The following is a 26,494-nucleotide window of genomic DNA, read 5'->3' as shown; positions in this document are numbered from 1 at the left end:
GGATGCATCACTTCTCGGTGAAGTTTATGTGGAGGAGGAAGATGGTGTTCTGCAGAAACAGAGGAAGAGTTTTTGTAATGTGTTTTGGTTACTCTTCGAGTGCAGCCACCCGAGCTTTAAATTAAAGGCACATTATTCAGCAGTATTCATGGGAAAATAATGTGTTGAAAGAACAGGAGGAGGAGCTCCTCCCAGTCTGGATGATTTACTGGTTATTCACTCAACTGGTGGAAGCTGCTGCAGCTGGGAGGAATGTGAGGGAGTGTAAATTAGAACAATACATTCACAACAGGGGATGAGATGGATGAGAAACAACTGAGAGTCTTTTAACTCTTGCGAACTGGAAGAAAAAAGTTGGTGAATTTTACAGGGGGAGCCTCAAAATTTTTATTTTGAAATAAAATCAGAGCACCTCTATTCATCAGTACCACTATGTGGTGAAGACTCAGCCCATTTACGCCTGGTAATAACATGCGTCTGTATCTGGACATCAGTGGCGGAGCAAGTATTTTGATCCTTTACTTATTTAAAAGTAGAAATACTCTAGCCTAAAAGTACTTCCTTACAAGTAAACGTCCTGAATTCAAAATGGCTGAAAACTTAATCTTATTCGATAGAACAGATGTTGACAAAGTTTTCCTTTGGGGACGTAATTTACAGTTGGAAAAAAAAATTAAATTGCAATATATCACAATATATTTTATCACAATACTCAGCAGATTGCAACATATTTGAAATGGCAATAACATTGTATTGTGACCTAACTATCGTGATGATATCATACCACGGATCCTCTGGTGATTCCCACCCAGACTATTGGGTCGTACTGCATCATCTTTTTTTCATGAAAGTTGTTGTAGTAGTATCTTAGTATCATCTACTGATATCAGATAAATGTAGGGGAGTAAAAAGCACAAAATTTCCCTCTGAATTGTAGTGAAGGAGCTGAAAATAGAAACACTCCTGACTCCTGTTTGGCTGCAGGTGGATGCTCCTCTGCTGGTGTCCAGACAGTCATCATCGCAGGGCAGCTCATGAGGGCACAGGGTCAGGTTTGGCTGAGCAATTTATTGGTCTCATATTGATATTGTAATATGAGATTGGATTTTGGATCATAATATTTTGCCTTTCCTTGGTTTTAAAGGCTGCATTACAGTAAAGTGATGTAATTTTCTGAACTTACCAGACTGTTCTAGCTGCTCTGTTATCTGCCTTTTCCCAGTTAGTCATCATATACACATTGCTGATGGCTATTCATCAGAAATCACATTATGTAGGTATTTTGGGAAGCACAAATTGTCAACCCTTAAATATTGTTGCACGATGGATATTGACATATTTGGTCAAAAATATCATGATTTGATTTTCTCCAAATTGTACAACCCTACAGTCAAGGTTTGCCAGTTGAAAATAGGCAAAGTATACTTCTCAGTCTTACATAAGAATAAACTGAATATTTTGGGTTTTGGACTGTTGGTCGACATTTGATTTGATAATGTGACTGTGGACTGTTGGAGAGTGTGGTACTTTTCTGATGATTCATAGATCGGTGGTTCCCAGCTGGTGGGTTGTGGGTCCATTCTGAATGTACCGCAAGTGACTTGCAAATAGGTCAAGATTGTAAAAAAACAAACTTTTTTAAGACCAGTGAATTTCTGGCAAAGAGCTTTTATTTTGAAGTGTGGTTTCCTGCTGTAGAATGAGTGAATAATGGACAGCTACTTGACAGAGACAGGAAACTAGCTCGATGACATGGCCAAAGTGTGATGCTGAATAAATTAAACTTTGTGGACCTTAAACTGATGACTAATAATGAAAATCTTCCTTAGCTGCAGCTCGACTATTTATTGGGAAATTAACTTAAAATCAATCTTTAATGTTGCATTTCATGTTTTGCTCCATTGACATTTAATATAATTAAAAAAGTTGTCTCCTCTGTGGCACCACATCTAAATGAGCTGCAGATGTGATTTCAGTATGCTTGTACATTTAATTACAGTGTGAACAACTGAACTATATTAGAAATATAATTTCAGTCCTGCAGACATTAGACACAGCTTCTAGAGTTTTAAACCATATTCAAACATGATTTTTTAAATTGTTGCTATGTTAAATAACATTTAACTAATCAGGATTAAAATTAAAGAGCTATAATTAAAGGTAATTGCTGCATCTGTTTTAGCTGGAAGTACAGTCACACTAGAGTAATCTTTATTGTGCCAGCCAGCTTCCAGCTTTGTTGACTCAAGTAGTCTGTGCCGAGACCCATAATCAGTATTATTACTCAGTTTAGCAGCTGGTTACCAGCACAGCGTGTTGATGATGTGGCTTTATGTATCTTTGAGATGTTTCCTCACTTGAAATCGTCTCTGCTTCAACATCAGATTCATTAGAAGGTTTTTCTTCTTCATTTTAGTTTTGGTGATGTAGAGTTTATCCTGTTGGTGTACAAAGACCAGACTGTATCTTTACATGCAGTCACAGTCACTATTCACCACAGCTGAAGTGCCCTTGACTGAGTCGAGACGTCGACTTGTCTGAGAGTCTCGGAGGGACACGACAAGAAGCTAATTCCTCCTTTCACTGGGTGGAATTAAGTGATTGAAGTGCTCCACATTCCCAAATTCTCTGAGTTATTTTGGTGCAGTTGCAGCTCTGAAGGACGGCTGTATATTCATGAGCTCTCCTTTTTAGTCATTAGGCTCCAAATCTTCCCCCCAGACTGACTGCCAACGAGGTCAGCAACAAGAAGAGCTTCAGTTCCTGCGCCCAGAAAGCATCTTAGAAAATATTTTACTTTAGAGATTCTCTCAAGAGCTTCATAAAAATAAGATGCACAGATTTAATTTAAGTCCCGTCCTCAGGAAGCAAAAAATAAAAAGGTTGTATCTCTAAATGCATGTCCAGGCTGCAGAGAATTCCTGACAGCATCTATTCTTAACCTCGATGTCTCCTAAAGAGTTGTTGCCTCTTCATCCTCCATCCTCATCCTCCTCTCAACCTTCTCATTCTGCATTTATCCACCATCACCTCACACTATTGAGTGTTTCCTCCCTCTGTCTCCACCTCACACGTTTCATTTTTAGAGATATTGATGTTGATATGGTGGAATAAACAGATGTTCGCTAGAAGTTTCTCAAACAACTGATTTAGAGCTGAAATGGTTAGTTGATGCTGTGGGTAGTAGATCGAGAAAATAATCGCAAACTGTTTCGATAACCAATTTATTGTTCGTTTTTCTGTCAAGAATACCAAATATTACCGAGATCCATCCTCTAAAATGTGAAGATTGTTTGCTTTCCTGTGTTCGCTTTGTGGACTTTTGGTCTTAAAAAATCTCTTTTGTTAACTTTTAGCAAAAAGTGTGTTCTCTGTTCATTTACAAGCTGCATCACTAATGGATTTTTAAAACTTAATTTACAGCTAACGTCTTAATGACTGTCGTTGCTCGTTGCTTGCTTGTTCAATATGCACAAACAGTGAGTGGCAGGAAGTTAAGTTGGGACTCTTGTTTAATTCCTGTTGGCTCACTATAAGACGGACGGCATGACATGCATATAAAGGTGACAGAAGTTGGATAAAATCCGTAAGGTGGTGCATGTCTGAAAGGTGTTACAGTGATAGCATCGGGATTATCGAATAGCAGGAAGACTGTTACAGACTGCAGGACAAGGGCAGGGAGGGTCTGACGAAAGACCCTAATAGTGCATTATGGGAAATACAGTGTCCAGTGATTTTGGTGTTTGACCCACACTAGAGATAAAAAGTCAGGATATCTAAAGACCCTGAATATAGTGTTGGAGTTTCAGTTGGGAAGGGATAAAAGATAGATAGTATTCGATGAGTTGCATATGATGCATGGGTATGTTTAATTATATTTAACATATTTAAGTTGATCAGTTATGAAAATATGAAGGTTTTTTTTTTTTTTTTAAGATTTTTTGGGGCATTTTTTGCCTTTAATTGATAGGACAGTGAAGGTGGGAGAGAGAGAGGGAGAGACATGCAGCAAAGGGCCACAGGCTGGACTCGAACCCGCGCCGCTGCGGCAACAGCCTTGTACATGGGGCACCTGCTCTACCACTAAGCCACCGACACCCCGAAAATATGAAGGTTGAGCTTATTTTGTTGCTTTGTTGTCCTGTTGTTGTTGTTTTTTTTGCTTTGTCATTATCAATCGAATGTGTAGGATTTAGTGACGTATTGTGGCGATGTTTCGGGTTGTAATGAGTTTTCCCCATTTGCCAAGCGTGTAGGAGAACTATGGTGGCCGATGTGAAAATGCGAATGCCCCTATCTAGAGCCAGTGTTAGGTTTGTCTGTTCTGGGCTAATGTAGAAGCAACATGGTGGACTCTGTGGATGAGGGCTTGCTCAGTATGTAGATATAAACTCAAGGTAACGAAAACACAACAGGTCATATTTTTTAGGTTATTGCATTCTAATGAAACTAATTATTATATTCCATTTTTGCCAATATATCCATCTAAATCCTACACTCAGGACGTTAAAGATTGTGGGTTTGTCTTGTTGATGAGGAAAATATATTGTACATAGTGAGACGTTTAAATATCATCCCTTTAAGCAAAAAAAGTCAGTCTCTCTTGGCCTCTACTGCACAAATTTCAACTATTTATTTTAAATCTGTTTCCCATTGTGGGCCGGCCATAAGCCGCAATGTCCCCAGCTTGAATTTGGCTACTGACCTTTGTTGCATGTCTCTCTCTCATTTTCTGTCATCGCTCTACCATTGCTGCCTCATAAATTTATTACAAACCCCCAAAAAATTATTAAAAAAAGTGTCCAGTAAGACGCTGCAGTGAGCACGCATGCATAACAGAATGATTCTGGAACGGGAACATCTGACTTTCCTGCTGTGAAATGTTGACTGTGAGGAGGGTCTATTAATGGCTGCTGTCATGAATGTCGAGTCACTGCAGCAGCTCTGATGCCCACACTGGTGTCGGTGTGTTTAGTAAATTTCGCTGACGAGCAGCAGTGAAAGTCTGAACAGCAGCTCAGTGAAAATGGCTCTGAAAAAGACTGAAGTCTGGCAGCTGTGAACTCACCTGACAGGACAGACTGAATCAAATCAATGCGCTGTCTGTCTGTCTGCTGCCAGACGCTTTATCTCTGCCTCTCCATGTCTCCATCCCTGCTGGCTTCATCCCAGTGCTCCCAGTGTTCCCAGTAGTATCCAGTCTCTTGGCAGCTCTCCCGTCAGCCCTGCAGAGTGGCTGCATGGAGCCGGCACTGAGCCAGCCTGGCGAATTAGAGGTGATTATAGCAGTGTGTGTGTGTTTGTGCGTATGTGTGTGCGTGTGTGTGTTGTGGCTGTAAAGCCTCTGCGACAGACTGGCATTTTGTTATATAACCAATTTTACACCAAATCAGCCTCGGTGCTCACCAGGAGAGGAAATGACCTCTAACCAGCTGAACTAATCTTGACTCTCTGATTGGTTGGTGTGCTGTCCAGGTACACAGACGTCATCCAGGTCCAGTGTCAGTATAATATCGATTCACAGACTGAATAGTCAGTTATTTATTTCAGTCACTAATAGATAATTGTGGATATTAATGTCTTGAGAAATGTTTGTCTTTAGGGGTGGTTCACTGAAATCAGAATTTCTCAGAAGAGCTTTTTCCTGAGTGGCAGTTACTTAGTTCCCACAAAAACCTTTCCTTTGTATGTTTTTCAGAGTATCAGGGAGGGACTGTGTTTCTGGAAAAAGTTAAATTTCTATATATCAATGCTGTGGGCAGGGCTGAACGATTTGGGGAAATATAAATATTTTTGACCAGATTTTTTTTCTCCATGTTTATAAAATATCACATTAGTGGTATACTTGACATTACTCAAGTAACTTCCAAACATCCAAAACCAGTGCTGTTTTTAGTGATAACGGTTGCATAGTTGGCCACTTTTTCTAATAATGCAAGTTGCTATTGAAAGTGTTTTCATACCAGACTGACAACCGTGAATGAAACTCTGCTTTATCAATATTTTCTGGTTCTAGCTCCTTAAATTTGGCTGTTCATTGTTTGTCCTGTGTGGCAGTAAATTGACCCTTTTTTCCAACATTTCATAGACTAAACGATTCATTTAGAAAGCAATAGCCATTTTTTGTCATTTACTCCCATTGTGTTGAAGACAGATATCTCCAAACCTGGACAAATAAACTGTCTGAACGGAAAGACACTCAGATTAGGGTTAAATGACCCTTTAAGATAAAAAGCTCCTTCTCCAATTTCCTGAAAAGTTTTTAATACAGACTTTAATTTTATTAGCATTAAACAGAGACGCCAGTGCCATCGTGTTTGTGTGCGTTACGCTCAGTTATTCGGTGTGAATGTCACCAGGGTTTTATCAAGGTCCATTTGTCTAATCCTGCTGGCTCCGTAAGCCCCTAACTGCCTCTCACTTAGTCTTAATTTTGCAATTCTTTCCCTTTTTTAATTAACATTTCACTGGTGTTGATTCGACCTTGGGACCCTAATGTGTTTCTGTAGGATATAAAAAGCTGTAATCATTCAGGAGAAAGAGGTTTTTCCTCCTCGCTGCTGTGATGTGATGGCAGCAGGGAACAGCTTCTCCATGCCTCATAAATGTCATCAAGACGTTTTGTCTCCATTTAGCCTCTCTCAAGACTTTTCACACCAGGTTCCCAAACTCAGGTTCACCAAGACATAAAACCTTTTCCCTCTGAGATGAAGAATAGATAAATAAATAACTAGGACGTGTAAAAATGATACTTTACCACCAACAGTGAACAAAATCATCACTCTTGTCTTGTCTGTGAGGTGGAAGCATTTGTCTTCAGTCTCAGTTTTGTGTTTGCCATTTGTTGGGCAGTGATTTTAATCATGTGTCCAGGCTTGTTGTTAACACTTTATTGAAGAAGACGAAGTTGCAATGCTTTTTAGTGTTCACTGTCATTTGTTTAAATGGACTTGTGTTGCTCTGATGACAATCAGTCAATCAATAAGGCTTTTTCTCCACAAGCCTGGAAGTAATTTGTATTTTTAAACTTTTTTTTTTTTTACTTTTTTTAATGATTTGCGAAGCTTCTTTTTGCAAATAATCTTGTAAATAGACTTCATTGTATAAGAAGCCTGAGTTTTTGAGGTTTTTCCTATGTTTTTCATGTTCCCTTGTTCTTTTCTTTGTGCGGTACTGTATGTGACATACGGTGCACAGGTTGTTATCAGTTATTGAGAAATACTCCCAGAAATTCCCCCACACCAGTGCCCACCTGTGAAATGGGCGGAGCAGTTTCTATTTAAGCTCACTGTTGTGAAAGATGGTGTTTAACGCTCTTGACGAAGGTCCAGTAGGACAGAAATGTAAGTGTTACTAATTAATTGTGAATCTGAGCAAAAGCATTGTGCGGGGTTTGCTGTTCAAAGACCTAAGTGATGTTTTCCAATGCACCTGCATCTGAGACAGTTTAATGTGCTAATATCTCTCTTTTTTAAAATCCATTTTCAATGCAAAGAACGTGATTGGAAAAAAAATCTTATTTTTAGTGACCAATTTACAAACCTGTCATCATGATGCCAATTTGAAAATACCTGTTATTAACTTTGTGAATGAAGCCATTGCAATAGTGCAAAAAACTGCAGAACATCAGCTGGCCATTTAAGGCTCGTGACAAAATAGAGCAAATCCCCATAAACCATTTTGTGTAACTCACCTGTTTAAATTTTATTTTTATTTTTATTTTTTTAAAGCTATTTTTTGGGGCATTTGTGCCTTTAACTGATAGGACAGCTTAAGCGTGAAAGGGGGAGAGAGAGAGAGAGGGAATGACATTGAGCAAAGGGCCACAGGCTAGAGTCGAACCTGGGCCACTGCGGCAACAGCCCCCACCTTTTTATATTTTATTAATTATCTTTGGGTTTTGGACATAGACATAGATTGTTTTTTGGAGCCATAAGTGACCATATTTAGATGAGAGGGTAAAGCTGTGGAGCAGCGAGGGGTAGATGCTACTCATAGACTGTATTATCGCCTCGCAGACAACCTGTCACTCAAAATAGCCCACACGGGTGAGTTATATAGAAATTAACCCCACGTCCAGTTGGAAATTATCTATAGAGACCAATACTGTTTTTATACCAGGCTGTAAACATGTTTATTTCTGCTGTAAAGTTGAGCCTTTATGGGGACTGGCTTCCGGAGCCAACCTCAAGTGGCCATTCAGAGAACTACAGTTTTTGGCACTTCCTCATTGGCTTCATTTTTCACCCTCTGAGGTTGCTACTTAGTTTTGGGCTGCTTGCCATTTTATAACTAGCCAAAACTAATCAGTAGTTAATAATTTATAGCTGCAATATTTAGTCAATTAATCAAATTTCTTTGCAAAAACAAGTTTTTTTGAAGACATCAACTTGAGCTTTAGTTAACTTTAACAGGCATATTTCACTTTTTTGGACATTTTACTGACCTAATGAAAATAAAAAGATAGTTTAATGATGACTGTAATTTACAGCACATTTACAGCACTTAAATTTTAGTTAAAAAATATTTGAAAGCTTAATCAGCTATTAAAATATTTGCAGATCAATTTTGTTTTCAACTTTTTCTATTAATGTTAATGTGTCTTCTTGACTCAGACAGTAACCCACTTCCTGTTGGTGGCTGTTGTGTCTTGCTGTTGAAGACGGTTGATCTGTTGTTATTTGTTGTCGGCCCAGGGATAATAAACAAACAAGCCAAACACATTAAAATCATTTACTCTCACATACACTGCTGCTTCTGCTTTAAACTGCTGACCTGCTGCAATTAGCACAACTAACATTGTTAATGGAGGAGCAAGAGACAGATAGACACACACACACACACACACACACACACACACACACACACACACACACACACACACACACACACACACACACAGACAGTCTAATCCTGTGCAGACAGACAGAGTCTGATCAGGCTAATCCTTCCTCACCTCCCTCTGCTCTGACCGGCAGTTTACCTCTCTCACACACAGACAACAACACACACACACACACACACACACACACACACACACACACACACACACTTCCCATCTCTGTGTTGATTCATTCATGATCTTATTTATTTACTTTGAGAAAGCTTTAAACCCAGTTTTCGTGAAGAAGCCGTTTGACTCTTTGTTGTGGCGGTTCGCTGAGCATCATGGGAGTTCTGACTAGTTTGTTTTTGTGTTTAAAGCTGACAGCTCGAGAAAAGGTCAAAGGTTTACCGTAGCTTTGTCTCAAATCTTTTTCAATGTGTGCTCATGCATATGTTTCTCATTAATCATTTTGCATGCTGAGTTATTCTGATGTTTGAAACGTTTGAAATGTAAATCTGATGAGTGGTTGTTTATTATTCAAGACTTCAGCCCGAGTGTTGCCGCTCTGCTGTCAGTCGACTTTTACTGCCTGGATCCTCTGAGTCATAAAGATAAACTTCAGCTTAATACTGTGTGTGTGTGTGTGTGTGTGTGTGTGTGTGTGTGTGTGTGTGTGTGCGTGTGTCCTGTCAGCTGATCCTCTTGTAGTAAACAAGTGCTCCCTAGAGTGACACATCCCTGATCTCACACATACATGTTCAGAAGCACATACAGTAGCTGAAGTGCCTTTTTAATCCTGCATGTACTCAGTTAAGTTTTTCTTCTTTTTATATTTTATTTTGAACTTTTGCTTTTGTTCATATTTTGTTTATTTGCACTCTTTATAGTTGCACTCGTCTCCACTTTTTATTCCTACTGCTGCGCAACAATTCCCCTTGAGATAGATCACGTTTTATCTCATCTCATCAAAGAGATTATTCCTCTTGAGCTCTGACAGACTTTACTTTATATGTTTGCATTTTTGTCACTTTAAAGTCTGTCTGTGTTTTAACATTCATTGAATGTGTGTGTGTTTTGTATTAATTGTCAGAAATAGCCGCGAGGGCTTTGGCAGCACGAGCAGACAGTCAGGACAATAAAACCACAGAGACAGAGAGAAGTATTGACAGAATGAGTGGAGAGACACAGAAAAGGCTGTAAATGCTTCTGTCTGTTATTGTGACTGCAGTGTGAAGAGGAGGAGGAGGAGGAGGAGGAGGAAGATTTCCTCCGTCTGGAAAAGCCTTAAATTATCTCTTTATAAAGTCTTAGAAGAGATTTAAAGGCCTTAAATCCAGTTATTACAGGTCCTGCTATTTGCAGAGCAATTTTGGGTTTCTGTCTGCATTACTGAGCACACTATCTTCACATTTTCCTTCACTTAAGTTTCACAGCTTCCTTCAGCATGCCGCATATTTAACAGCTTTGTTTTTTATATTAATGTCTAAATTTATCCCCAGATAGAGATGCAAAGCCTTTACATCATGGCCTCAGAAGACAACTGCATCCGATTACTTTTATGTCAGGATCAGCAGCATTTAACACAGACTTTTTGGTCTTAAACTCTTAAAGCATTGAATTCAGAAGACAAAAGGATTTTTAGATTTTCATTAATAAAGTTATTTAATATTTTTTCTTGCTGCTGCCGCTGTAGACAGTAACATCTGTTAACTCTTATTTCTGAGATGTAGTTGGTTACAGATGATTAAAAATGTAATAACTAATGTAACTTTTAATTACCCAATCAAAGTAATTTAAACTCTACATTTGATTACGTTTTAAATGAATGTCTTAAACTGGGCAAATAAACTAAAAAAAAGGTCTGGAAATAGACTGTGCCAAAAGGACATATTCCCACGTTGTAAAAAGATACAAAGCAACAGAATGAATGTTTTATTCTACATATAAAGCTTTGACAGAAAATAATTTTTTCAGATGTAACCCCTTTGTAATCACCAACATTTTGATTAGTAACTGTAATTTAATTGTATTCTTTCCTCAGTAACTGTAGGTTAGGTGTATCTTATTAAGTCATAATGAGCAAGTGTCCATATTAATAGGCACTTAATGAACATATTGATTATTCTGAGTCTCTCTGAGGTCGTTTTGCGTCCTTAGATGAAGCTCTGTGACTTTACAATAAATATTAATCTGGGCCTGTGCCCAGTAGGCCCGTCAAGTAATCGATCCATGGCTTCAGGTCATTTTAATGATTCATTATGTTACCAGGAATTGTTATACACAGCTAGAAAGTACTGGCAACAACGTGATGTGTACGCGTTCTTAATAAATAATTGTATTTATCCCTTTTGTTCATTTCCTGTCATTCGCTGACTCTTGTGGCGGTGAAAAAGGTTTTTAATTTCTTCTGTGCGGTATTAAAAAGGTCGTAAAATATCTCTGATCTAATTTTTATCTGAAATAAACTGCATCAGCACAACAGTAGAAACAATCCCTGTGTCGTGAAGACACAATCTAACAGAGAAGAAACCGCTCAAACTCTTTCTCCTTCTTCTTCTGCAGATCCATCCTGAGCCTCTGACCTCTGACTTGTGACCCCTGCTGTTGGTCCTGGCTGCGGTGATCATGATGATGATGGAGAGGAGGATGAGTTGCAGCCACAGCTTAACTGCACGTGTTGGTGTGTGAAAGGAAGGCAAAGGTTGTCGCACCTGCAGCACACTGAGGAAAAAGTCCCTGGAAGTCTTGGAATATAAAGCAGAGGATCTTTGGAAGTCCTTGAAAAACAGGATCCTTGAATACAGAACCTGTGGAACTGGAATGTAAAAATCCACACAGAGGATACAGCACATTTATAATCTTCTGACCTTACAACAAGGAACAAAATTTGTGGGATTTCTGGGGTGTAAACTTGAGATACAAAACTCCTGGATGTCCTTGGATTTTCCTTTTGAATTTAAGTATGCAAAAGCTAGAAATAAGTTCAAGTTAAAGAACACTAAGCCACTGAAGTAAAGCTGTTACTCGAGGAGTTTGTGTTCTGAAACTTAATTTTTTTTGGAGCAGAGTTATTTTTCCTGCTCAGACTTTTTCACAGTTTATTTTTCCTCTTCTTGCTCTTGTCCACCTTGCTGTTGGGAGTCTTCATCCTATTTTGACTTTCATCCTCCCCTCGGCTGGAGGACATGGCTCTGTCTCCTTCGATACGAGAACGGGCGACAGGCAGTTGACTCCTGCAGGGAGCGAGGACGAGAGACACACAAGGGGAGGGAGAAGAAGAGAAAGCGGGGAAAATGTCGTGGAAGAGAAACTACTTTGCGTCAGGTGGTGGTGGAGGAGTTGGAAGCGGCGCTGGTGGCAGCGCTGGTGTTGGTGGTGTTGTTGGTAGTGGCGGGATGCAGGGGATGTTGGCACCTCGCACCATGACGTCCATCGCTCCCAGTAAAGGGCTGAGCAACGAACCAGGACAGAACAGCTGCTTCCTGAACAGCGCCCTGCAGGTACGCGCACATGTTCTGACATTTCCTACTCTCTTGACTTCCCTCTTTCACTCACATACATACACCGCCTTTCTCTCTGACCTTTGACCCCTGCTGTGAGACCTGCATTGAGTGTGCACATATATTGACCACTGACAGGAAGTTCAGTGTACCTGTTGTAGAGTGCTCCTTCTAACTTACCTTCATGGTCCTCTGAATTTCCTGTCAGGACAGGAAGAGGAGGCATTTGATTGAATAAATTACAGCTGCAGCTAAAAAGAATTTTTAGTATTGATTAATCTGCTGATATCTTCCAGGTTAATTGATAAATCTTATGGTCTATAACGTCACAGTTTCCCCTGAGCCTTCAGCTGACTTATTCTGGTGTCATCTTCTGTCCAACCAACTGTCCAGACCCAAAGATATTTAGTTTAGAGCTGAAACAATCAGCAGAATTCCAGTCCAATGTGTGGTCTGTGAATGGAACACATCAAACATGCTAACGGACATTTGTTCGTCTTGCACTACCCAGATGTGCTGATCACTGGGATGAGGAAAAATGACCTCATACTTAGCATTTTCAATTTTGGAGCACAAGAGATGCTTTTCACTGTTATAGCCTGTTGTGACCTGTTGCATTCATGGGCAAGTTTTTACAGTATCTGTACAGTGTAATACAGAAATGCTTAAATGTTCCTTTATTTTTGATGATGAAAACAGTAAACCAAAGTACCTCAGTCTCCAGCAGGAGGATTGTGACTGTCTTTGATACTTGCACTGCTGTCTGTTCAGTATAAATGGAAAGAAATGGACCCTTATGCATTTCTTTTTGTCACCAAACCATTACTCTTTAACCAGGTGTGTACTGAGCCATGATTTCTGTGTACTGTTCAGAGTCTGCACAAGTCTGATTATCAAGACCCGAACCAGAATCACAACGTGCAGTACTCCACTCATACATACAGGGGTCACGTTAACCGGATATTCTCGGTCATTGACCGTTTTTTTACAACAATGACCAAAAAATCTGAAGGCCGTTGGTCATTTGACTGGTTGCAATTACCACCCCTGCCCACTTGGCGGTGGAGTGCACAGTCAGTGGTTTAAGTGGCTGCCGTTTTCACACTGCAGAGAAAAAGTCATTCATGTGCTTCATGTAGCGTTGTTAACATAACGGCTTGGACATACCAGATGCGTTAGTGCCGCAGAAGTCCTGTGAGTATACAAGCAGGCGCTTGACTGTCCACACAGGCAGCGCATTTCTCCTGCACTCTCCGCTTCGGTTAAACATCGACTCCACTCGTCTGTTCCCGTCAGAACTCGTTGTTTCACTTCAACGGGTCATTTTAAACATGGGTAAGTCCATATTTTAATCATTTTTTATAACGTAATAAGTTAATGTCAATTTGTCATTGCATGTCCATGTATTGAGCGTGTTGGATAAACACTGAATGAATAGGGCATATTGTTCTGACCATTTTATTTATGTAGTTATGCCTGTAGGCTCAGTGACACGAAATTAAAATTGTAATGAAGTGATTAGGGTATTTAAAAATGTGTTCGGTTATGCGCTGTTGTGCTATTTTAAATTATAAACACGGTATTTTCTCCTCACAGTACTCAGTGCATGCTGTTGTTATTTTATTTTGAAAATTGGCCGGATTCTCTCATCTTTTCTGTGTCCAACTTCCTGTTTGGTACGATCCGCTCTATCCACCTTGACAGAAGTGCTCGCAGCTCATGTGTAGAGTAGACGCCAAACTGAAGCACTGCGGTGTGTGGATGTCTGTTCATCTTTTCGTTCATGTCCTTATTAATGCACACTTTATAACTTGCTTGTTGGATTTATTAAAAACGAACGAATGAAAACTAAATGTCTTTGAATATCTTTATTATCATTTAAAAACGAAAATTAAAATGACCGGTAAAGATAGATTATGACCAGATTTTTACAACCCTGTCGGTCAAAATGACCGGCGACGAAAAAGTCTAGCGCAACCTCTGCATACATATAACCATTTACTTCCACAACCCTACCTCAGCCTTTGACACAAGTTCTGTGGCCTGACCCTAAACCGCAAATCCTGTAATAACTATGTACTGTTCAAATAATTTAGTTAGGCAGCACATAGTGATCGTTTCGGGGCATTTCGTACATGTGATACTAATTTAATATATTTTAAAACGAAGGTAATTGAGGAAATACCATTTGAATTAATATATTTTTTTGCTTATTCTCATAATATTGAGTAGCACATCTCCACAGTTAACGTGCCTGTTAGTAACAGACATTGAAACGGCTCTCATATTCCCGCTGGTGCTGAAAACAGAGCTGAGCTACAATGTCAGCAGTCAGAGCATTAAATGTTAATACACTAAATTAATTTCATTCCTGTTTTATGTTAATATTTTTATCATCCAACACCCGTAATCCAACCCACATCATCCAGAACCGAACCGGGAACTACGATTAAGACAAAATATCACCTGTGAATCACCTTTTTTGGGGGTCACCCACTGAGCACCCACAGATAACCTGACCTGGTGCAGTATTCTGGTGCTGTTTCACCCCTAATTCAGTTCACTTTTCCTTTAGTGCCACCATGAGGTTCATGTTTGTGAAATGTTTCAGCAACTAATGGATGAACTGTCATGAAATGTGGTTCAGATGTTCATGTTCAGCCTCACAGAGCTGCTAACATGGCTGCATACTACTGATGAGCTGTGCATTAAAAGAAACATGCTGTGTGTAAAAAGGGCCGTTATGTGCATCAGGATGTGTGTAATACTCAGCAGCACTGAGGCTGAATGCATCCAGACGCTGACAGAAGGCTCAGTTCCACCACAGTGCCTTTGAGCCAGTCAGTCAGACAGTCAATACTATGGTTGATAAACAGCAGTCAGACAGATGACTCCACCATCCACTTAACAACCAGTTTGATAACCTCCTCCATACTTATGTGAGCCTGTAATGAGCCTCTGCAGCTCCAGGAGCCTCAAACACCTCCCAGGCTGCACATTACGCTCATTTATGACTCATCAGCTTTTTGAGGACGAGGTGGTGCATTGTCTGCCTCAACAATAACGTCTACGACAGTGTGAGGAATGGAGTGTGTGCGAGAGCACTAATTATTGGTGGTGTTGGTTTAAACGGAGGCTGACTCATTAACCCTGCAGGGTGGGGCTGCTGCTGAAATGACAGACTGGGCTGAAGAGGAAACACTCATTACATCGTTTAACTGATGCTTGGTGTGAGGTCAGCAGCAACATTACACACAGCCAGAGGTCAGAGGTTACTGCACACACACACATCACGGTATCTTCTGTCATCAGAAAAAACCCTGACTGTGTTTAACGTTGTATTTCTATAAAGTTGCACCCGACCGATTTTCCACCTCAGCGTGTCTCCAGGTGTTCGGGATTCTACTGCTTGTTTTAAAAGTAGTATAAAGCCTTTAGTGTCTCCAGAGGGAGCTGTGTGAAGTCTGAAATAAGTCTTTAAGGGATGTCACTTGAATCGGCGTCAGTTTAAGACTACAAGTTGGAGAGTTTGAGATGTGTAGTTAGAAAGAAGTGAGACCTCTGTAGGCTGCTGCTCATCCCTGCTGCAGGCTTGATGCTCCAGGCTACCTTAGCTGCCAAGAGAGTGACACACTTAAATGTCCAACTGAATTGTCTGTGGTTGAGTTGCATTGTGGGTAATGCTGGTGCCAGGTTTTGACGAGAAAGAAATGTGGATGATGTGTATGGTTCTGCTGCATCGAATTTAATCTTACTTTGTCCACCATGAGTCTGGCAGCATTTTGTAAAGAACATACCTTGTTTCCTGTGACTGTTAAACTGAAATGCAGGGAGGCTTTTATTGTGAAAGTGTTATAATATGAAGCAACGGCAGGAAGTGTTGTTTTAGCATTAACAATAACTTAATGGAGCTCTGATATGGCTGTAGGAGAGTGAAAAGAAAACAGTGATGCTGGAATACATACTGCATCATTTCCTGTCAGTACCTCTTGTGTGTGAGAACTCCACTAGAAATTAAAACCTACATACAGAGGTAATCAAGTGATTTAAATACATTGAATGGCTATTGCTACAAACAAATAAGATTGTATAGCAGCACACTGTAGTGTTGCAGCTACTCCTGCCTGGTAACCTTCTTCTTAACATATTTATGCATCAAAAATAAATCAAACTTCTCTAAAGTCTAAAACATACAAATAAAATCACTCTATAGTTGTTTAAAGACACTTAAAGTCATAAATATGGTGAAGGAGTTGAGTACATTTTCAGGAAAACTCTTGCAAAACCTGCAGTTTGTAAAATAAAATAACTGTTAAATATCCTCTGGGCTGCATCAACCAATTATTTTTTTGTATAACTGATCAATCAAGTCTAACTTGATGTCTTCAGATGTCTTGTTTTTCCAACCATCTGTCTGAAACCCAAAGAGATTCAGTTTACCATCATATAAAACAGAAAAAAGTCCTCAAATTTCAGGAGCAGGAACCAGCATATGTTTGTTATTTTTGCTTTGAAAATGCCTAAAATGATCAATTGATTGACTAAAAACAGTTGCTGATTAATAATCTGTTGATGAACTAATTGTTGCAACTCCTCAACTTTTTGTTAAAATACAGAACATTTCCTTTTGTGCACGTTTGACTTATATCTCAAAACTTAATACTGCAGTAAAATATGCTCAGAACATCACAGGAACACTCCAGGAATGTAGGAGAGGTGGAAAATATGACTTGCACCCTTCAAAATACCAGTCTACACCCAGCTTTTAAAGGATTTTGCATGGATTAACAATACAGACACATCTCAGTATGACACATATAGCTAATGTGTGAAGTAGCTGTCTGCCTCAGGTATCAGTCTGCTGCCCTGCAGGATCTGAACTCCCCCTGAGCCCAGCGTACCGTGAACACTCGCACTTCCTCATGACTCCTCTTCACCGGCCAACTGCACCAGCCTGACCCCCTGCGGCCCCTCCGGCAGCCCTTTAGCTCTCTGTCCATCCGTGTGGAGTCGTCACTGTTGCCTAACGTCAAACTAAAGTGATCAAAAGGATTGTGAGGCTGCAGGCAGCTGAGCTGAGGGAAGTGGAGGCGGCGTGGCGTGGCGGCGCACCGGAGGACTCGTCAGGAGGCTCAGCAACTCCGACATGTGTCTCAGACAAAGTGAAGAGGAAGAACATCGTGGTAACAAGCAGCTGAGGCCTTCAGTTCAGCTGTTCACACACCGTCATCCTCCTCATCCTCCCCACTGCTCACGACACCCAGCTTTCCAAGAAAAACATCCATCTGTCAGCATCAGCAGACAAACATCTGACTCTGATTCATTTTGTTTGACTTTATTTGATCAGACACTTCAGTTAATGACTCATTAGTTTAATAGAACTGGGACATCATTTGATATTCATCATATCTAACACAGGTCAACTAGGCACATCACCTTTTTACGTCAACCCTCATCAGGATTGTACCAGCAGGTTTTAATGCTTTAATCATCAACACTTTGAAATCCAGTCTGTCAGAATCCTCCATCCGTTTTTAGACTGATTTCCTTTTGTTAAGCCAGCCGTAGGTTTGACTTTACTGGTATGAAAACCAACTTTTAATATATTGATAATATGCACCCTGCGGTTAAAGCGTAAATGAGGACAGTCAGATGGCTGGGAGGACTCCTCTATATGTGTAAATTTCATGCCTTTAGGTTGTTGAAAATCCTCTTTATAATTACATGTTATTTTTTATGAAGGGTTTGTTTTGTGCGTGGAGGGTTAACCCGGAAGCTTAGCATTAAAATGTGTGCAATTTTAAAGGTCCAGTCTGTAGGATTTAGGAGATTTGATTGGCAGAAGTGGAATACAATATAATAAGTATTTTTCTTGTGTTTTCATTACCTTAGAACGAGCCGATTGTATCTACATAGGGAGCGGGTCCTCGTCTGCGGGGATCACCATGTTGCACTGCTATGTTTCTACAGTAGCCCAGAAAAGACAAACTAAACACTGGCTCTAGATAGGGTCATTTGAGTTTTCTCATCGGCCATTGCAGTTAGCAGCCCCTCCAGATGAGTAGCATCAGAAAAACACAGATTTTTAGTGTGAAATGGCTTTATTCGGTATTTTTACTGGTTTAAATCACTGGGTCCGTTTGATGTGCTCCCAGTAAAAATCTCATGAATGTCTGGATCTTAACTTGTCAGAGAAAAAGGTGAACACACATTAGCAGGTGCTAGGTTAGCAGCCTGTCTTTAATGAGCTGAATAGTGTCAGAGAAGCACTGATTTCTAACGTGAAACTGTTTGGAGAGGAAGACACCTCTGTGGATAATTCCGCTCCCAGTAAAAACCTCCTAAACAATGAACACTGAGGGAATCCTAACTGGGAGTTCACGTTTGGCACATGGGAGAACTTTGAGCAGGTTGTAGTCTGCTGTCCTCACCGCTGGATGCCACTTATCCTATGACTCCAACCCACTGCTCCTTTAAATAGGAACAGGTTCCCGTTTCAGTGTCAGTTGCTCAATAATGCCCTTAACAAGCTTGAATAAAAAGGCAAGGGGTTGCTGTAGTAAATCTAATCTTCAAACAATTCATCAGAATAATAACTTAAAATCCATCAGTCAGTGTTGAGTAACCATATTTTATCTTGACACAGTGTGTTAAGGAGTAACGTTACTTGAACGCACCTCCTTTAGATATTCAAAAAATGCCTTCAAATCCACGGTGCAACCTCCTCCGCTCCTCTGTGGTTTACCTCCGCGACTGACACTCCCACCCCCTCACAGCTCTGACAAAACATCTCCCTTCTGTCTCACCCCTGTTGCACCAGATGTGTTTGAGTCACAAGTCTTACAAGGTTGTGATATTATAAAGGTTCCTGTTCTGGTGTCAAATGTCTGCATCATCAGCAGGAGTCAACATATGCTTAACAGAAAAGATAAAATAGACTCAACACTAACTGTGATGGATTGCCTCTCTGCTGCAGGTTTCAAGTCTCTGCAGGTTAATGTTAATAAAAAAAGAGCTGAAACAAGAGCTACAGTGATCTCAGATGTGATAATTTGATGCATCTCTTGTCTTACATTGAAGCAAACTGAATATCTGACTGTTGGTGTGACAGAAAAATCCGTCACAAAGGACTGTGGGGAAACTACAACAGGAATCACCCCTGTTCTCTGACATTTTACAGACACACTGATTAATAAGGTCGATCTAAAAACTGCTGAATGATTTATAGAATGTGGTGTAAAACATGTAAAGCCAGCAGGGTTGTTACTAATCTGTGCTCAGGGTTTGTTACCTGACTGACCTGCTGAACGCTGCTGCTGCTTCGTCCTGCAGGAACAAAGCAACATATTGGCCCTGGTGGGGGGGGACAGGAAGGAGAAAACAAACACACCCAAAGTGCTGACACCACAGTGTGCTTCACTGAGGACTCCTGTCCAAAGATGCACCAGATTTACACCTCAGGGCTTTTATTCCAACACACCTTCTGTCCATTCCGTCCATTTGAGAAGAAAAGGTGTTTTTTTTTTTGTTGATAAATGGCTGTATAAATTGCAAACATGACCCATTTTAAAAATCAGATAGTTGCTTAACCCCTTTTTATTATTTAAACTGTGTGTTTGTGAGTTCACCACCAGGATTATGTTTGAATTATTAAGGTGTAACTTGAATTATTTATTTATTTTTAGTTTTTTTTTATTGTCTCTCTGACTCATTCTGGCTCAGATTTGATGCTGGAGTTTTTCTTCGAAGGCAAGACCATTTGTTTGAAATTATAGTCTGTATTATGGCTGCAACTAGCAATTATTTTCATTATCGGTTAATCTGCTGGTTATTTTCTCCATGAATGGATTAATCATTAGGTCTATAAAATGTCAGAATATTGGAAAATACCCATTGTTTAACTGTCCAAAATTACAGTCCTCACATTGGAGGAAGTAAAACCAGCAAGTGTCTGGTGACTAAAATGGTGGATTGATTGTATAAATAGATCTACCGATGGACTTATCACTTAATCAGCTTATTGTTGCAGGTTTAGTCTTTACAATCCAAACACTTTCTTTTAGTTTGTGACATTTTGTGACAAGTTTAGTTTCAGTCCAAGGATTCAAACTTACAACCATCCATTCACATGCCAGCCTCTCTGACTCTGACCTCCAGACCGCCGCGGCTCTTTTTAAAACCCTCCTCATAAATACAGAGATGAAAAAATTCCTCCACGTCTGGATTCCTGACACTCAGCGGGAGAGCAGAGTCCCAAAGTCTCTGGATGGCAGAGAGGTCTGAGAACAAGAGGATTGACTTAATATATTGTTCTTGTAAGCTGAAGCTAGATGTCTAAATATTCTGATATGAGCAGAGAGGTACAGAATATAAATATATATAAAGATAAATAAACGCTGAATGAAACAGTATATGTTCATTTAGCATGAAAACATTAGATAATAATTTCCTCCTTTGCAGTGTGAACTGCTGATGGTTTCTGAGCCTGTTATGAAACCTCTGGCTGCCTTCACAACCCGCCGTCACAGCTGGTTAAAATCCCTGTGTGTGTGTGTCCATGTGATCTTAGTGTATTCAGGCAGGCTGAACTGCAGTTCTGGTCCATAGAGTCCTGTCTGAAACTGACACAGGACTGGTTGAACTGGACAGAAGAAAGTGAATTTACATTTCGCAGTTTACACAACTACCCTTACAAAGTAGTGTCTGTTGTTATGAGAACCTGAATGTTAGCTCCATGATATATTTATGAATCTGTGGTGAAATCAAAAAAATGCTGGTGAATTGCTGCACTTTGCTTTTAGAACAAACTGATTAAGAAATAAATCTACTTACTCGAGTTCAAGACAAACACATGTAGCTCTTAAAGTCCAGGTACGTTCACATCAGGTTTTCAGGCAATAGGAGTGTTTCATATCTGACGGATGGTTTGCAGTGCCTCAACTCAACAAGAGAAGGCAGACATCTCTACAGATGGTATCTCCAACACTCGGCAACTCACACCAAAATAATCTAGATTAGATACTTAAGTTTTATGAAATGATGAAAACACCAGCGCATGCACGAAGACAGACACATGCATTGTGACATTCGTTCTCTGACACATGCAACATCATGTCATCGTGTCACACACGCACGCGTTCTCTCTCAACATCACTCTCAGTTTAACACACTCCATCTCTCTCAAACACACTCTCATCTTCGTCACGCACTCCAGATGGTTTCCTGAAGCAGATGGAGAGGGTGATGAACACAGTTTGACACTCTAACACAAACACTCATGTATTCCGCACACAGCTTTACTTGGTGTATTTGACAAAGTCTCTTTCGTTCTCTCGCACACACACTTCTGCTCGTCCTCAGGTCACTAAAGTAAAAAAAACTCTCTGATTGGCCGGCTGTGGTCTCAGGTCAGTGGCGGCTGTGCTGACAGGTGATTGGCCAAAAGCCATTCTGATATAAACACGTCACATTGAGCCTTTCAGTGGAGTCGGAGCAGCCGCTGCAGCACTGAGACACACCAGTTCTCAGGAAGTTCATTCAGATTTTTAAGGATTTTAAGGTCTTAAACTCTGATCGGAGAGAATCCAGTATCTGCTTTTAGTTTTTTCTCTTCCTCCTGCAGAGGTGAGGATTTCAAAGGAGTTGAACTCCAGTGTTCAAGATAGTTTTCTTGATTTGGTCGACTGTTCCAGTGGCTTTAAATTTTCAATTGTGGACAGAAAAGATGGACAGAGAGGGTTTTTGAGAATTTTTCGGATGGTTGTATCAGGTTTATTTGAAATGGGAAAGTCTTTATTTTCTGCTCTTTGTCCGCTAAGATTTTAGGATCAGATCTTGGCAGGTAGAGGTGGTGTTCTGCTGAAAGAAGACAGTTTTGACTCTTTTTTTGTCTTCAGTACATCGGGGATCGAAATCAATATTTAGTTTTAAGTTTTTATGGAAGAGTTGTAAGATCTATTTGACACCGTCTGGAGTGGAATTTCTGATCCTCCCCTCTTGTTTCCTCATTTTTGTCTTCTGCGCCATGACTGTGTGTTATTTTCTTTGTGTCCTTGACTAATATTCTAACCGTCTCTGTCCTCTCAGGTTCTGTGGCACCTTGATATCTTCAGACGTAGTTTTCGTCAGCTGACAACTCATAAGTGTATGGAGGACTCGTGCATTTTCTGTGCTCTGAAGGTAAGAATCAATCTGACTGATGCTTAAAGCTGATCCTGGGCCAGTCTCCTGTTCCTAACACTGACTGCCTGTCTGTATCTTTAGAGTATCTTCGCCCAGTTTCAATACAGCAGTGAGAGAGTTTTACCGTCCGACGCTCTTCGCAGCGCGCTCGCCAAAACCTTCCAGGACGAGCAGAGGTTTCAGCTCGGCATCATGGACGATGCTGCAGAGTGCTTTGTAAGACAGTACACGCACAGTTTTTCCTCGCTCATCGCTGTGAAAACATTAAGTAACATGACTTATTTAGAGGACATGTTTACTGTTTGTGTCATAACCACATGAACAGTTGATGATTGTTTCTGTTCTGTGTGTTTCTGTAGGAAAACATCCTGATGAGGATTCACTTCCACATCGCAGACGAGACCAAAGAAGACATCTGCACAGCCAGACACTGCATCCCGCACCAGAAGTTCGCCATGACGCTCTTTGAACAGGTGAGACTTAGATTTAGTCTGAGGGTGCTTTCAGACCTAGAGTTGTCTTGCTTTGGTCTGAATCAGGGACTAATTTTTGTCACAAAGTTGCATAATTGCCTAGAGTTGGTTCGTGTTCTCACGGCAGCATTTACAGACCAGATCAAATGCCTTGTGTGAGAAAGCTGCTCTTGATTGGTCAGAATTTCCATGTGGGAAAAATCCAGGAAGTAAAGCAAACGTTGAAGAAGAGTACACTTGCGAGATAAATGTGACACTTTCTAATGTCACAATGGAGGGACAACTACACAGGTTGATTTTAGCGCTGGTCATCGTGGACTATATTGCTGTCATTGTTCATTTTAGTCAAACCATACAGTTTGAAAACGAGGTGCGGCTCCAACTAGAAAACAATGTTTTGATGCATTGGATGTGCTGAATGTGCATATTAAGGTAGTACAGGAGGAGGTGCACATTAATAATCCTCCAGGACTGTAACATGCTCATGTTTAACCCAAACAATGTGTCATGTGACTGCAGCTGGTTCACATCCAGGTCGGAACACGTTCTCACCACAAACGAACCGCACCAGAGTTTGGTTGTAACCGGGCCGAGACCACCTCTTCAAGAAGGTCTCGGTCCGGTTGTTTTAGTGTGCATCTAAGTGCAATTGCTGTGTTCACACCTGCCCAAACGAACCGCACCGGGGGGGAAACAAACTGGAGCTTCATTGAACAGAACCAAACAGAGCAAGTGTGAAAGTACCCTGAGAGTGAAAAGTGTTGTAAAACCAGGAGAGTCACAGTACACCAGCTAAGTTCTTCTCTTCTGGAACAAATGACAAAAAACATGTTCAAAAACAATTCTCACCTGTTATGTTTAAAACTATACATTCAGATAACAGGACAGGCTCATAGTTTTTCAAGTCTGCCTTAAATGAAAAAAATATTCCAAGAAAAACTTGTGGAGGCTACTTTGCCGTCTGTGATTGATTATGGTGCTAAATAGTATATGCATGCAGCCTCCTCCATTTTACGGAGTCTTGATTTAGTTAATCGTGCATTTCTACATTTCATTACAAATGCAAAGACCCTTACTCACCACAGCATTCTTCATGATTTGGTTGGTTCAACATCACTGACCAGTCGTAGGAAAAAAAGCATACCTACAAAGCAAAACTAAATAAACTTCCAGCCTGCCTTTGTATCCTTCTCTGTCTCAGCTCTGGCAGTGACCAGCCACACTCCTCCAAGTAGTTGCTTTTTAATGTACCCTGGGCTTTGAATGATGTGGGGAAAACTTCATTTTCCTGTTATGCAGCTTTTGCGTGGAATAATCTGCAAAAAGATCTAAAATTAGAAACTTTTATATCCATTGATAAATTCAAGGGCATCATGAAGAATGTGGTGATAGTAGTATGAGGCTGTTTTTCTTGAGAGGCCACCAAGTTAAATAGCGGTTCCTCTGCTTTAGTAAGAATTTTAGTGTATCATGTGGAGTATGTTGTATTTAATATGGTGTTATTTTGCACGGCTGATACCTTTCTTGAGAAAGGGACTTTGATAAAGGTAAAATGAAATAAATACAACACTCATGACACCGTATGAACAGTGAAACTGGTTTTGCATGCTGTAGTCATTCCTCTTGCTCATCCTTGACATTTAAAGATCCCACTTTCTGTGTAAAAATATACTCTGACGTTTATCTGAAGCTGATATGAGGCATTAGAGTTAGACGCATCAAGTAGAGAGCTCCTAGATTTACTCTTTTTAATACAAAAACTCCTCTTTGTGTTACTCTCCCCCCACTGCAGCTCCACAGGGAAACACAGAGAAAATACGAAGAGGGATTTTTATACTAACAAGACTTCTGAAGATACTTGATTTGTCAAACTCAGACTGCAGAACTCCCATTTAACCCTGGTTGTGTTGATTGTGGATTTAGTTCTCTATCTCTTCAGGAGGAATTATTACAGCAAACAAAACCTGTTTTAATGGTCACAGGGACAACTTGTCTTAAGACAGACTTGAAAGATTGCGAACATACGAACATAATTTCTGTTTCTTTCTGCTTGTCTCTGTTTTATATAATTGTCAACTGGGGATCTGTTGTTTTCGACTGTTGGGGCAAGAAGTCACCCTGAACTGTGAGATTTGTAACAGGCACTATCTCTGTTTTTTGACATTTCACGGACGACACAATCAGTTCTGCAGATTAACTGACAATGACAATAATCGCCAGTTGCATCCTGAGTTTTAAGGAATATGGAACAGTGGCTTTACTCTTGTTTAGCTGAGTTAATGAATTTTAAATCTTGTCTCCTGGCTGCTGTAAACGATAACATCAGTTATAAGATGTCTCGTTGTGTAACTGCAAGCTGTCAGGAGACATCATTGCCCCTGCGAAATCTGAACACAAGTGGTCAGTTGGAGATGCATGATAGGCACAGGTGTGAACAGAGATGCCTTTTGGCTGTCCATTTGTGTTTGGATCACTGAAACGCATATTTATACCATATATTAACAGGCTCATTGACATCAGACCAGTCTGCATATAGTTTTTCCTACCTACTTCAACTGGCTGCGTTTTCATGGAAACAACGCTGAGTATCAGCCCCCACCACACAATCTAATTCTGTGGGAAACGTTGCGCTTATTTTGTCCATTCGTCCAAAATCTTCTATCTATCTTCAAAATATTGTCATATTATTATGTTGAGGTGTTTGGTCAAAAATATTGTGAGTTTTGTGAATATCACTCAATTACAAGTCAAACTCCTGTTGTCAAAAGTGTCTGACGTGATGTTTACTTTGTGTCTTTGTGTATTTGCGTGTCAGTGTGTGTGCAGCAGCTGTGGAGCGTCCTCAGATCCTCTGCCCTTCATTCAGATGGTCCACTATATCTCCACCACCTCCTTGTGGTAAGTGTATGTGCGGTGTGCGTCTGTGTGTGACGCTATGTTTAGCACTCATCTCAGAAGAGGAAAATTAAGCCCCCTAAACACACACGCAGACACAGACACACACACTCCTGTCGCTAGGTTACACTCCAGGGTCACCTAGGCAACCGACTAATCGCTGTGCACACACACAGGTGACTCATGTTTGTCTTAAATTGTTTCTGTTTTTACTATCATTCTTATTTTTGTCTTTTAATCAGATTATTATTTATTTTGTACGAATAATAATCCTGTTATTTTATATTATGATATGTAACACCCTTATTTTGCCATCTTTGTTTGGTCGGGTTTGTGAAATGGTTCAATTGTACTTGTAAGAATCGTATCATGAAAATGTCTTTTATGCAAGCACTCTTGTTCGAAAGTAAGAGTAAATGTAAAAGTCTAAACTATGACAAATATCTGTGAGTCACAAAGCTATGAAGATCTCATTTCCTCCTCCTCTTCTTCTCCAGTAACCAGGCAGTGAAGATGTTGGAGTCGAGGGAGAAAGCGACTCCTGGCATGTTTGGGGAGCTGCTGCGAAACGCCAGCATGGGAGACCTGCGCAGCTGTCCTGTAAGACACAAAATATA

General features: G+C 40.3%; 1 protein-coding gene across 7 annotated transcripts in view; it reads left to right on the top strand.

Annotated features, from left to right (window-relative positions):
• Positions 1 to 26,494, top strand: part of LOC125903655 (inactive ubiquitin carboxyl-terminal hydrolase 54-like) — a 69,811-nt gene that overhangs the window by 22,919 nt on the left and 20,398 nt on the right. For all 7 annotated transcript variants that reach the window (XM_049600704.1, XM_049600702.1, XM_049600705.1 and 4 more), the window contains 6 exons: positions 11,390 to 12,327; positions 22,414 to 22,506; positions 22,591 to 22,725; positions 22,869 to 22,982; positions 25,798 to 25,880; positions 26,375 to 26,477. In XM_049600704.1, coding sequence (XP_049456661.1) covers positions 12,121 to 12,327; positions 22,414 to 22,506; positions 22,591 to 22,725; positions 22,869 to 22,982; positions 25,798 to 25,880; positions 26,375 to 26,477 — 735 coding nt within the window. In that variant the 5' untranslated portion in view covers positions 11,390 to 12,120. The remainder of the gene's footprint in view (positions 1 to 11,389; positions 12,328 to 22,413; positions 22,507 to 22,590; positions 22,726 to 22,868; positions 22,983 to 25,797; positions 25,881 to 26,374; positions 26,478 to 26,494) is intronic.

Source organism: Epinephelus fuscoguttatus, linkage group LG16 (assembly GCF_011397635.1).
Source record: "Epinephelus fuscoguttatus linkage group LG16, E.fuscoguttatus.final_Chr_v1".
NCBI classification, from domain to species: domain Eukaryota; kingdom Metazoa; phylum Chordata; class Actinopteri; order Perciformes; family Serranidae; genus Epinephelus; species Epinephelus fuscoguttatus.
Note: the sequence above shows the minus strand (reverse complement) of the source record. Positions and strands in the feature narration are given on the sequence as shown.